At 48.8% G+C, this 12,368-nt stretch overlaps 2 protein-coding genes across 2 annotated transcripts; one reads left to right on the forward strand and one right to left on the reverse strand.

The window, feature by feature from the left end:
* Positions 1 to 1,328: 1,328 nt before the first annotated feature.
* On the reverse strand, positions 1,329 to 4,635 carry LOC107989002 (neuropeptide FF receptor 2-like). The gene is made up of 3 exons (XM_017034939.2): positions 3,761 to 4,635; positions 1,710 to 2,709; positions 1,329 to 1,601 (listed from the first exon to the last, which is right to left on the reverse strand). The coding sequence occupies exons 1-2, from the start codon at positions 4,450 to 4,452 to the stop codon at positions 1,755 to 1,757; spliced, it is 1,647 nt and encodes a 548-aa protein (XP_016890428.2). The 5' UTR covers positions 4,453 to 4,635; the 3' UTR covers positions 1,329 to 1,601; positions 1,710 to 1,754.
* A 1,796-nt stretch (positions 4,636 to 6,431) lies between these two features.
* LOC103383472 (beta-1,3-N-acetylglucosaminyltransferase lunatic fringe-like) lies at positions 6,432 to 12,358 on the forward strand. The gene is made up of 9 exons (XM_008316604.3): positions 6,432 to 7,365; positions 7,456 to 7,676; positions 10,422 to 10,470; positions 10,875 to 10,970; positions 11,067 to 11,227; positions 11,307 to 11,392; positions 11,481 to 11,640; positions 11,911 to 11,996; positions 12,268 to 12,358. The coding sequence occupies exons 1-9, from the start codon at positions 7,236 to 7,238 to the stop codon at positions 12,332 to 12,334; spliced, it is 1,056 nt and encodes a 351-aa protein (XP_008314826.1). The 5' UTR covers positions 6,432 to 7,235; the 3' UTR covers positions 12,335 to 12,358.
* The last annotated feature ends 10 nt before the right edge of the window (positions 12,359 to 12,368 follow it).

Here is a 12,368-nt window from a genome sequence, read left to right on the forward strand (position 1 = left end):
CAGCAGGAACAATTCTTTTCCACAGACATTACAGACATGACACAGACTGTAGAAAGTCATGATGTAGAACAAATATTTCTGTAAAGTTCATATTGATCATATGTGGAAGAACAGAAACGGACACGCGTCATGTGACCCAGATTGTACTGGATCATCACTCAGATGTGAGTCACAGTTTTCTTAAATGTAAAAACTTGGCAAAAAAAACATTAGCAGTATAAATGTATGTTAAATGTTAGCTAACTTCATAGCCAGGGACAGATTGAACAGACTGGTTTTCCTGTGGAAGAATGTTTGAAAATACAGTTAGAAAAAAAAAGTTGTGAACCAATAACTGGTTAAAGTAGAGTTTAAATCAGGGAGTCCACTTCACAGATCAGATGTCAAATCCTGATGAAAACCTTTTCATAAAACATAAAAATAAAACTCACAAATCAGACGCAATTTAAAAATAAAAAAATTTTAACCTCTTCACAGTGTGTGTAGACGGTGGAGCTGATCAGGGGCCCGGGGCCGATGACATCATCACTGTGTTTCTGTGGAGCTACACTCAGATCAACATTCATCACAGCACTAATCTTTTTTCTTTTTTCTGCCCGACGACTCAGAGCGCACATGTTTCAGTGACGCACCTCCGCCTGACGCCAGGTTAGTTCCTGGTGTTGTGCAGATGTGTGCGCGGCTCAGACGGACGATGACTCGGCCTTGTTGAGGAGCAGAATGATGAGTCATTAAGTGTTTTTAGGAGGCCTTTTTCAGATGTCGGCTCCCCTGCACGCCCCTCCCTCCTGCCTTCAGCTTTGCCTGTTCATTGCAAATTAGGAGGCGGCGGGGGGGGGGGGGGGGGGGGGGGGGTGATATGGACCACTGTATATATACTGTATATCCTATTCACCAACCTGAAACTGTGTGTGTGTTGTTTTAAGTCAATATTTCTTTGGGGAGGGGGTCCATACAGCTCTCAGGGTTCTACTCTAGGTCAGAGCACATCTGAATGATCACCCCCCCCCCCCATATATATATATATATCTATATATATAGATGATATACTGTATATATTAGACATACATATACATGTATACATATATGGATGGATGGATGGATGGATGGATGATGGATGATGGATGGATGATGGATAATAAATGATAGATAATGGATGATGGATGATGGGTGGATGATGGATGATGGATGATGGATGATGATGGATGATGGATGATGGATGGATGATGGATAATAAATGATAGATAATGGATGATGGATGATGGGTGGATGATGGATGATGGATGATGGATGGATGATGGATAATAAATGATAGATAATGGATGATGGATGATGGGTGGATGATGGATGATGGATGATGGATGATGGATGATGGGGGAGGGGCTACAGAGAGGAGCAGCACTGCACAGTTCACTGCACAGTGACCAGCAGTGACCAGCAGTGACCAGCAGTTGTGCTGCGTCAGATATGATTCCAGTGCATCGCTGCTGTAACCCACCCCAGTTGATGATAACTGGTGGTTTAGCTCAGAGTTCACTGCACCACAGCTCCACCTGCAGGCCAACAGAACCTGGAGTGGTCAGGGCGAACACTGGATGTCACTGGAGTTCATACAGAGAGAGAGAGAGAGAGAGAGAGAGAACAAATGATCAATGAGAAAAAATCCACAGGACAAAAATGTTGACTTCTGTGACGACAGTGTGACGAACCAAGAGCCAGAACTTCCTGTTGATCCACTGGATCCTGTGCAGTGTTCACAGGCTGGTCATATCAGTCACCTCCTCCTCCTCCTCCTCCTCCTCCTCCTCCTCCTCCTGATCTCCCACCAGATTACAGGTTTGTCCAGAGCAGAGAACATCCCTGGCGTCTCTCTCCTCAGCGGACAGACTTGAACGCCTCCTGACAGGAAACCCGTCCACGACCTCAGACTCCATTCTCAGAGTTAACGACCCGCCCCCCTCCTCCATCGAGTGTCTTCTGGTCTGCAGGAAGTTGCCCCTTTGTATGGAACTCTGGAGCGTGTGAAGCTGGCAGGAGAACAGCGAGCCGTCCCACAGACTGGGACTGGAGCGGCACCAGTCTGAGAGGCTGCGGTCAGATCCCGCCTGGCGTCCCGTGCTGCCCCTGACCATCTGTCCTCGAGCTAAGCTCAGCAGCCTGGGGATGGTGACCAAAGACGCGGCGGCAGCGGCGGCAGAGATGTTGTGGTGCTCAGCGGCAGACTCTTTGGTCTGGGTTCCCTCAGTAACTGGAGACATGACGGCGGTGGCCTCAGAGAAGGGGGCGGGGCCAAAGAGAGAAGCCACTTTCTGGTAATACCTGGTGCGGATCACCTTAGCCGATCGGTACAGATCTCCGATCAGACAGTAACAGATGGGGTTCAGGCTGGAGTTGGTCAGACCCAACCACTGAGCGAACGGACGTGTCTGCAGCAGCCAGGACGGCGGCCTCTGGACGCAGTCGATCCACAGGTCGGCCAGATAGAGCGGCAGCCAGGAGGTGGCGAAGAGCAGCACCAGACTCACCACCATCTTTGCGATTTTCTGCCGAATCTTTAGGCGGGAGTTGTGCAGCGCTCGGCTGCGTGGGTCCAGTTCGCTGAAAGTAGATCTTTTCCCTCCCCACAGTCGTCTCCCGGTCAGGAAGCCGATGGTGAGGTTAAAGGTCACTGGCAGGCAGTAGAGCATAACGAACAGCAGCACGTTGTATCTGTTGAAGAAGAATGAAACGTTAACCTGACATTCAGTGACGCGGTGGCTCAGTGGGTTCTGCATTCTGCCCATAAACGTCAACCAGTCCGTCTGTCTTTGTAACAGTTCGTAACACTCTTCGTAACAGCGTGGAACCAGGTCTCACTGCAGCGGAACAGACGAAGGAACGTGTCGATGAGCCATCAACACCACGACACCACGACACCACGACACCACGACACCACGACACCACGACACCACGACACCACGACACGCTGCAGTTGAACGTTCCGACTCTTCCTCGTTGAAATTTATTTTTAAACTCTTTTTTCTTTTTCAGGCTTGAGTTGGAGATGAAAGAATGAGAAAATGATGAATCAACAGTTAAAGATTAACATCAGCTTCTGTCTTTATTTGAAAAAAAAAAAAAAATCTTTCATTTGAGAATGCGCTTTAAAAAACTGAATCAAACTGCCAATATTTAATGAAATATAAATTCATCTGTGTCTAGATTATTAAAAACAAAGTCAAAAATGAGTTTGATGAAGAGAAAACATAAGATGATTATATTATTATTGTTATTAAATATATTCATTTATTTTTATTTATCATTATTATTACTATTGTTGTTGTTGTTGTTGTTGTTGTTGTTACAGGCCACAGGAGGTCAGTATTAAGAGCTGGTTTAACTTCAGCCTCTGGTTCTGTTTCTAACAGCCTGAGGTTGGAGGTCCATGAGTCTGGACCACTGTCCAATCACAGACAGTCTAGACCACGTGGGTCACTGTTGGCTAACTATGTCCTGAATTCAACCAGTGGGGCGTGGCCTTAAAATGACATAGACAATCAGTGCAGATGGAAGAGGAAAAGACAGTGCTGACCCCTGCCACTGGAGGGGGGTATCACCACCTCACTGGACAACACGGATGTAACTCTTAACCCACTGGGCTTTATTGTCTAATTTCTGCTAAATGGGATCAGCACTGGAACCACAGGATGTAGACCGACCTCACAGTGACCTCACAGTCGTACCTGTCAGTCAGAAGGGCACAGCCCCACACTACACCTACCCTTGTTTCAGCCGATGCTGAGGCCACTCCTCCTGACAGACCAAGATGGCAAAAGTCCCAAAGCTGATCTCCCTCCGTCGGTTCATCACCGCAATCGGGGCACACATGACGAAGGAGACCACCCAGACCACCAGCAGGGTGGCCAAGAGTCTGCGTCGGGTGAACATGGACCGAGCTCGCAGAGGGGATTTGACGCTGTAGTAACGATTGACGCTGATCACCGTCAACGTCAACACACTGGCAGAGACGGAGACCGCCTGGGTGAAGGGCACCGCCCGGCAGAGGAGGTCACCGTAGACCCAGGCCGTGTAGATCTGGCTTCCCAGAGTGATGGGCATGCAGACGCACACCACGGCCAGGTCGCACAGAGCCAGGTTGACCAGGAGGCTGCGCGTGGCGCTGACACTCGCCAGTCGCCGGTTACGTCTGTTGGTGAGGACTCGCAGGGACGTCAAATTCCCAAAGAATCCCAACATGAAGGACAGAGTGTACATGGTGGTCAAAGCGATGGTGCTGGGCTCCTGCAGGGTCCACAGCAGCATGCTCTCCAAATCAGTGTGCAGGGACGGAGGAAGGGAGGAAGGAGAGGAGGGGAGGCTGATGGTGGAGGCCACCACCAGGTGGCTCTCAGTCAGGTTGACTCTGGGCCGGACCGAGTCGGAATCCAGAGGATGTTCCTGGGAATGGGCCATGGGGGAAACACGGCGCACTGAAGAAGGCGGGAAGAATCAGGTCCACGTGTTTTCTTTGGTTCTTTTGAAAATCTTTGAGTCTGTGTTTGTGAAGCAACGTTTATCTTTAATCTTCCATCTTGGGGAACAGTTGCATCTCTTTCAGAGCGGTCCATCCAAGATGGACTTCATTACCCCCCCCGCACCCCCCCCCCTTCTGACCCTCCCAGGGAGTGGAAGTGGGATCCTTTTAAAAGACTTCCCCCTCCCCCAAGAAAAGAAAACCTTCATATCCTCCTAATCCTGCTGCTGCTGCTCGTGAGCTTCATCTTCATCATCTTCATCATCATCTTCATCCACCTGCTGCTCTTCCTCCGAGTGCAGCTGTTATCAGTCACACTGGACCACACTGGACCACAGGCCGTAGCTTTAACATTTCTGGCTGAGGAAGTAAAAGAGTGACAGAATGAAGTATTTGTACTGTATACACACTTGTAAGTACTTCAAATACTTTAGAACGATTGCGTCATTTACTCTGTACCGTCAGCGTCTTTGATTCACGTTCATGACAAAAAAAAAAAGAATATTGAACGGAGTTAAAGAGAAATCCCGACTGTGAGAAACGAGAAGAGAACTCACCGTGGGCTGGAAGTCGTTCTCCCCACGGTCACGTCAAAACACGGCACAGATGTTGAAGGTCTGCGCAGAGTAACGACGAAATGACGGTGAAGACGTGAAGGAGGAAAAGAACTGTACGGTTTGTTCCTTTAGTCACTGGACAGTCCCACANGAGGAGTAGTCAGCGGTCCGCGACTCCTCTCTGCGCCTCCTCACATCCCTGCCCTCCTGGAGGGTGAGGGAGAGAGAGAGAGGAAAACAGGAAGGGCTCTTTCCCCCTCTCTCTCTCTCTCTCACACACACACACACACATTAATTCATTGAAACCATCTCCACATCAGGATGTCACCTTTATACTAGTAGTACCATGGAGTATTCAAAGACACATTACTGCAGTAGATGCAGGACTTTCAGTCCAATCAAGACACTCAGCACACATTTATCACTGCAGTACCAGAGCTGGGCAGCAGGGTAGAGTATAGAGTACAAAATCCACGACCTCCGGGCTGTGACGGCTGTGATGAAGTGAGGCTAACCAGTGTAGGTCGTCTGATGACATGTCGCGGCTGAAGTAGCAGCCCGAGGCGGACGTTCTGGAACATACACTGACACCAGGACTGACGCGGAGATTTTTCTCTCCGTTCATTGGCTGCCTCTCACCACAGCCCCTGGAGGAGTACCCTTCCCTACGGTCCACGGACTCCTGTTGCCCCGGCACAACTTTACTGAGCTGCGGCACACAGCAGCAGTGACGTAACGCCACAGTGAGGCTGCACATGTGAATATGCAGTACAGATACTACTGTAGTATAAGGTACTCAACAAAATGTACACAGCTGCTTGTAGGGTCATTGCGTTTGTTTTTTTTAGGTTGAAGGAAAAGTCTGTCACCACTGCAGAAATATTATAAATATTTGTCCTCCTCCACTAGATGGCAGCAGTTAGCTAAGAAACAAATGATCAGATCTTCAGTCCCTGCCGATCATCATCATCATCATCACATCATCACCATCATCATCATCGTCACATCATCATCATCATCATAATCACCATCACCATCACCATCATCATCATCATCACATCATCATCATCATCATAATCACCATCACCATCACCATCATCATCATCATCACATCATCACCATCATCATCATCATCACATCATCATCATCATCATCATCACATCATCATCATCATCATAATCACCATCACCATCACCATCACCACCATCATCACCATCACCATCATCACCATCATCATCATCATCATCTTCTTCATCATCATCATCATCATCATAATCACCATCACCATCACCATCATCATCATCATCATCTTCATCTTCATCTTCATCATCATCATCATCATCACATCATCATCTTCATCATCATCATCATTCCTCTTTCAGTTCCACTCACACCAACACTGTTAGACCCCAGGTCACCTGACCCCTGCTGGATAAGATAAGACAGTGTTTGTGCCTTCACCGCCTCCTTTTCACTCTGCACGTGAACACGTCGCCACCTTCAGGCCTCTTATCGCACACACACCTCAACGCTTCTGAGCTCACGTGACCAGCAGGGGCAGCTTCACTGGGGGTTAAATGTAAATCCTGGTGTCGGCCAGTACTTCTACTACTGTAGTACTGCAGTGTACTTTATTTTTATACTCTGCTGCTGTAAACACTGAGCTTTTCCCACTGTTTGACCTAAAAAGAACTGATGTCGGAGAAACTCAGCCTTTTGGCTCCAACTGGGTGAATTTTGAATTTGATCTTTAAATGTTCACTAATGTGGATTGTCCCTCTATAACAAATAAAGATAAATAAATAAATAGTAGAAGTAGTAAAAGCACTTGTAGTATTAGTGAAAGTAGTAGTATTTATTGAACTGGTCATAGTAGTTGTACTGTTGTACTGAAGTATTCGATCAGAATACTTTTTATACGGACTTTTCTTCTACCTCCTCCGTTATTCTCCTTCTTTACTACAGTTCCTGTTGAAGGCTCCTCATTGGCTACCTCGCCTCAGTATAGTCCCGCCCACAAAAAGTCGCTCAGAGCAGCCATTGGTCCATCGTTGCAGGGCTCCACCCACCGCTGCAGTTGAAAACTTTTCCCACTCGTAGAGGTCTCACTCTGGAGTTAGGACTTCACTGGGGGGGGGCGCTGTTCTCCAACCTCCGCTGTCACCATGGTGAAGCCCCCGCTGTCCACCTCAGAACACCGCCGTGCCGCTGCCGCCGCGGTGACCTGCGTGTTCGTGTCCGGGATGCTGCTCGTCTCTGTGGGACATCAGCGCATCCCGGAGCCCCCGGAGCCCCCGGAGCCCTCAGCTGCTGCTGCTGCTGCTGCTACTGCTGCTACTGCTGCTACTGCCGCTGCTGCCGCTGCTGCTGCTACTGCTGCTGCTGCTGCTTCTGCTGCCAGCGGGGAGACTTTCTCGGCTTATTTCAGTAAACTCGGCCGGGAGAGAAGGGCGGTAGGCGGCTCCCCGAGGAGCAGTGCTCCCCCCGGGCCGAGGGAGCGTCTGAGCCCCGCGGACCTCTTCATAGGAGTGAAGACCACCGGCAGGTTTCACCGGGAGAGAATGGAGCTGCTGCTGGACACCTGGATCTCCAGGAACGAGCCCCAGGTGAGGCCTTCGCTGTCTCAACATCCGCTAAAAAACAAAACAAGTGTCAATGACAGTTTACTGGGATCTTAAAAGTGGAGTGAAAAAAGGCCAGTAGGGGGCAGCAATACAACTCAATGCAGCAAGGTATTAGACTGATGTAGAAATCAATATTTGATGCTTTTTAAAACTAGAACAGTATTTCAAATGAAAGGCCGGCGTCACATGGACTGATTCATTCGGTTTTATTGTTTTGGGACAGTGAAGGTTCAGGAAGTTGGAGGTTCTCAGCCCCACAGACCAGAGGAGCTCGGCACTATTTTCAACAAACCACTCTTTGTTGAAATGATAGATTTACTGAAACGGGAAAATGAATTGTAGCCAAAAGCTGATGATCAGTCTGTGGTCAGTCAGTTTTAGATTTAACCTTGGTCTCCTGGTTCCTCCGTGACAGGAAGTGGCTTCATGAATGTCCTCCTCTTTTATAGCAGTTGCAGGGAGTTGTGAGCTGTAAAGTCCAGTCACGTGACCGCTCCAGTGGCCCTTTGATCAGAATTGTAAAACAGAAGTAGAGAGACTTTGTGATGTATGACGTGGACCTGCTGTAACATCAGCCCCACCACATGGAGCTGTGGTGAACTGCAGCCACAGCAGACGTTTTCACTTCAACTCTGAGCAGGGAAGACACAGACAAAGACCACACATCAGCTGACCGTGTGTGTGTGTGTGTGTGTGTGTGTGTGTGTGTGAGAGAGAGAGAGAGAGAGAGAGCAGCACATTCCAGCCTCTGCTCTCACGGTCAGGTGTAGGTAACTCTACCTGACACACTGAAAAACTGCTGAGTAATATAAACATTGCACCAGGACACACACACACACACACACACACACACACACCTACTCATTCTCACAGTGTTACCTTCAGAAAACACAGGCGCCCTCATCAGGTTTATCATGGGAAGATAGAAATGGCCCTGATCACAAGTGTAAACACACACACACACACACACACCTGCTCACAGATGTGTGTGTTCTAGTCGTCTTGTCAGGACACCAGTCTCTGACTTGGGGTCATGTGAGCGGTCTACTTCCTGTCGCCGTTCTCTGACCCTGTGTCTGTCGGTTGCAGGAATTACACAGATCGTGTAGTTCATCAAGTCTGCCTAGTGGGGGTGCTACAGAGAGGGTTCAAATGCCTGTTCAATAAGTTCAATATGACAAAAGAAAATACAGGAAGAAAATACAGGCAGAGTTACTGCAGATGAACCCACCAGCACCATCTACTGGTAAAATGAAGAATTGAGGGTAAATAATCATTATCATTTATATTTAATAATTCAGTGACATTGCACTCTACTGGTGTGTTTTGGTATAACAATTATGATTACTCTACTTTATCCAAGCACCGACTGATCAGGGTTTTTTAACTTGAAGAAACATTTGGACCAGGATCAGATCTTTGGTCTGGTTCTGGTCTGGTTCTGGTTCTGGCCTGGTTCTGGTTCTGGTTCCTCATCAACACAGAGAAAAACAAACACAGACTTATCACTTCCTCCAGCCTCACCGCTGCTGTCACCTCCATGTCCTGGTTCTGGTTCCTCATCAACACAGAGATGATGTGCTGTAAAACTCCCTCCCCCTACAGCCACCACCATGATGTCACACACACACACACACTGACTGTCACAGCTGGACTCTCTCACTCTGAGATCAAGTGTTCCACGGCAGACGGAAGACAGAACTGTTAGAACTAAGTGATGATAAGGAAAACATGTCTCTCGTCTCGTTCTCTTTTTTCTTAGTGTTTACTATTGTAGCTCTTTGTGTGAGATCTGAACATCATCTGCATAAACTGTCAGAGTGCTAATTATTCATTTAGGACAAAACCTTTTTTTCTTATCACCACAAGATTTGAAAAACTGCAGACATCAGCAGCCAACGTGATGATGATGATGATGATGATGATGATGATGAAAATCAGACAACACTGTTGTAATAATTACATCCATTATCTATAATTAAACCCACTTCATAACGAGTGTCCTTTATCAGCCCGGGAGCAGTAGTGTGTCTCAGATCAGTCCAGCAGAGGGAGCAGTAGTGTGTCTCAGATCAGTCCAGCAGAGGGAGCAGTAGTGTGTCTCAGATCAGTCCAGCAGAGGGAGCAGTAGTGTGTCTCAGATCAGTCCAGCAGAGGGAGCAGTAGTGTGTCTCAGATCAGTCCAGCAGAGGGAGCAGTAGTGTGTCTCAGATCAGTCCAGCAGAGGGAGCAGTAGTGTGTCTCAGATCAGTCCAGCAGAGGGAGCAGTAGTGTGTCTCAGATCAGTCCAGCAGAGGGAGCAGTAGTGTGTCTCAGATCAGTCCAGCAGAGGGAGCAGTAGTGTGTCTCAGATCAGTCCAGCAGAGGGAGCAGTAGTGTGTCTCAGATCAGTCCAGCAGAGGGAGCAGTAGTGTGTCTCAGATCAGTCCAGCAGAGGGAGCAGTAGTGTGTCTCAGATCAGTCCAGCAGAGGGAGCAGTAGTGTGTCTCAGATCAGTCCAGCAGAGGGAGCAGTAGTGTGTCTCAGATCAGTCCAGCAGAGGGAGCAGTAGTGTGTCTCAGATCAGTCCAGCAGAGGGAGCAGTAGTGTGTCTCAGATCAGTCCAGCAGAGGGAGCAGTAGTGTGTCTCAGATCAGTCCAGCAGAGGGAGCAGTCGTTTGTCTCTGCTTCACTGCTGCTAAATGAAGCTCAGCTGAATAAGAGGAGTCGTTGTTTCTGTCTCCACAGACGTATGTGTTCACTGATGGGGAGGACAGAGAGCTGAGGAAGAGGATGGGTGAGGACACACACACACACACACACCAATGTATTCTGTAACAGTGAAAGGCAGGAAACAGGAAGTGGGCTGCTGACTGGTCAATGTTATGTTTCCATGACGAGCAGGAAGTCACAGTTGAATCAGCTGGAACTTGGTGGAAAACCTTCTTCCATGAAGACGTAGTCAACAGTTGGACTTGACTGGAACATTACAGTTAGCTACACACCAGCTGTTAGCTTCAGCAGTTAGCTACACACCAGCCAACTACAGTGCAGTCTGATGGTAGGGGTTCAGACAGCCTGTACTGCGTCCTGTACTGCATCCTGTACTGCGTCCTGTACTGCGTACCGTATTGTGTTCTGTACTGCGTCCTGTACTGCGTCCTGTACTGCGTACCGTACTGCGTCTTTCTGGTCCGTCAGGAGCTCAGCTGATCGTCACCAACTGTCCGTCAGTCCACAGCCGTCAGGCTCTGTCCTGTAAAATGGCTCAGGAGTACGACACCTTTATCAACTCTGACATGAGGACAGTCCACAACACACACACACACACACACCCCCTGGTGGTCAGCCAGAGTATGAGTTCTACTGGGTGTTGACTCACAGCAGCCGTGTGTTGCAGGTGGTTCTGTCACGTTGACGACGATAACTACGTGAACGTCGGTTCCCTCCTGAAGCTCTTGTCGGAGTTCGTTCACACAGAAGACGTTTATATCGGTCGACCCAGCCTTGATCGACCGCTAGAGGCCACGGAGCAGCTGGGCGCCGCTGAGACGGTCAGTGCAGCGTCGCTCCGCCCTGTCTCCAAACACCGTCACGTCCTTCTTCACTCCATCCATTTGTGTTCATGTACAGAAGCGGGTGCGGTTCTGGTTCGCCACAGGCGGAGCGGGCTTCTGCCTGAGCCGCGGCCTGGCTCTGAAGATGAAGCCCTGGGCGAGGTAGGGCCTGCCTCCCTTAGATTGAAACTACTTTCTTCTCAGCTCTGTAATCGAACGTCTCTCTTGATCCGCTCTTCTCTGGTTCCAGCGACGGCTCTTTTATGGACACAGCCCAACACATCCGCCTCCCTGATGACTGCACCGTGGGCTACATCGTGGAGGCGCTGCTCGGTGTCGAGCTCCTGCGCTCAGCGTTGTTCCACTCACACCTGGAGAACCTGGGACTAGTGACAGACATACAGAACCAGGTACGGACTGCTGGCGTGAGAGGTCAGTTACCAACTAACGACGGTTAGACCGCCCCACGCACCGAGCCCAGGCGTGTCATACGCGGCGAGCGGCCCTCTGATGAGGCGACGAAGCCTTCAAAACTGCTCCACCACTTGGAGAGCGAGGGTTCTGCATTAAAACGACGCTGCTGACAAAGTCGACCACACAGTGGATTCATGTTCCTTATTATATGTTTATTAAAGGTCGGTCCGTGAAAAAATGTTCAGACATTTACGTCGTCTTTTCAGGTGACACTGAGCTACAGCACCGTGGAAAACAACGAGAACACCGTCAATGTGAAAGGAGCGTTTTCTACCAACGAGGATCCCAGCAGGTGAATATATGAATAACAGTAGATATGTCATTCCTCGGCCTCTGAATTCACTTCAGGAAACATTGGTTTTTGTGTTAACTACAGATTGTACTAGTTTTACTACAGTTTCTCGTTTCACATAAATACTTCTGACTGTGTGTGTTTTACTACTACAAGTTTCCTGCCTTTGTTCATTGTCTGTATTTGTATTCTTTGTATTCTGTCTTTTATTTTGAATTCCCCGTTTGGCGACTTCCTGTCATTGTGTCACTGTTGTCCTTCTGTGTCCCAGGTTCAGGACGGTCCATTGTCTCCTGTATCCAGACACTCCTTGGTGTCCCAACGTCTGGAAACTCTGACCGCCAGCAGAGGGGGGTGGGACACGGGGGAGGG

This window comes from Cynoglossus semilaevis, chromosome 9, assembly GCF_000523025.1.
Source record: "Cynoglossus semilaevis isolate Cse_v1.0 chromosome 9, Cse_v1.0, whole genome shotgun sequence".
Classification (NCBI taxonomy): Eukaryota; Metazoa; Chordata; class Actinopteri; order Pleuronectiformes; family Cynoglossidae; genus Cynoglossus; species Cynoglossus semilaevis.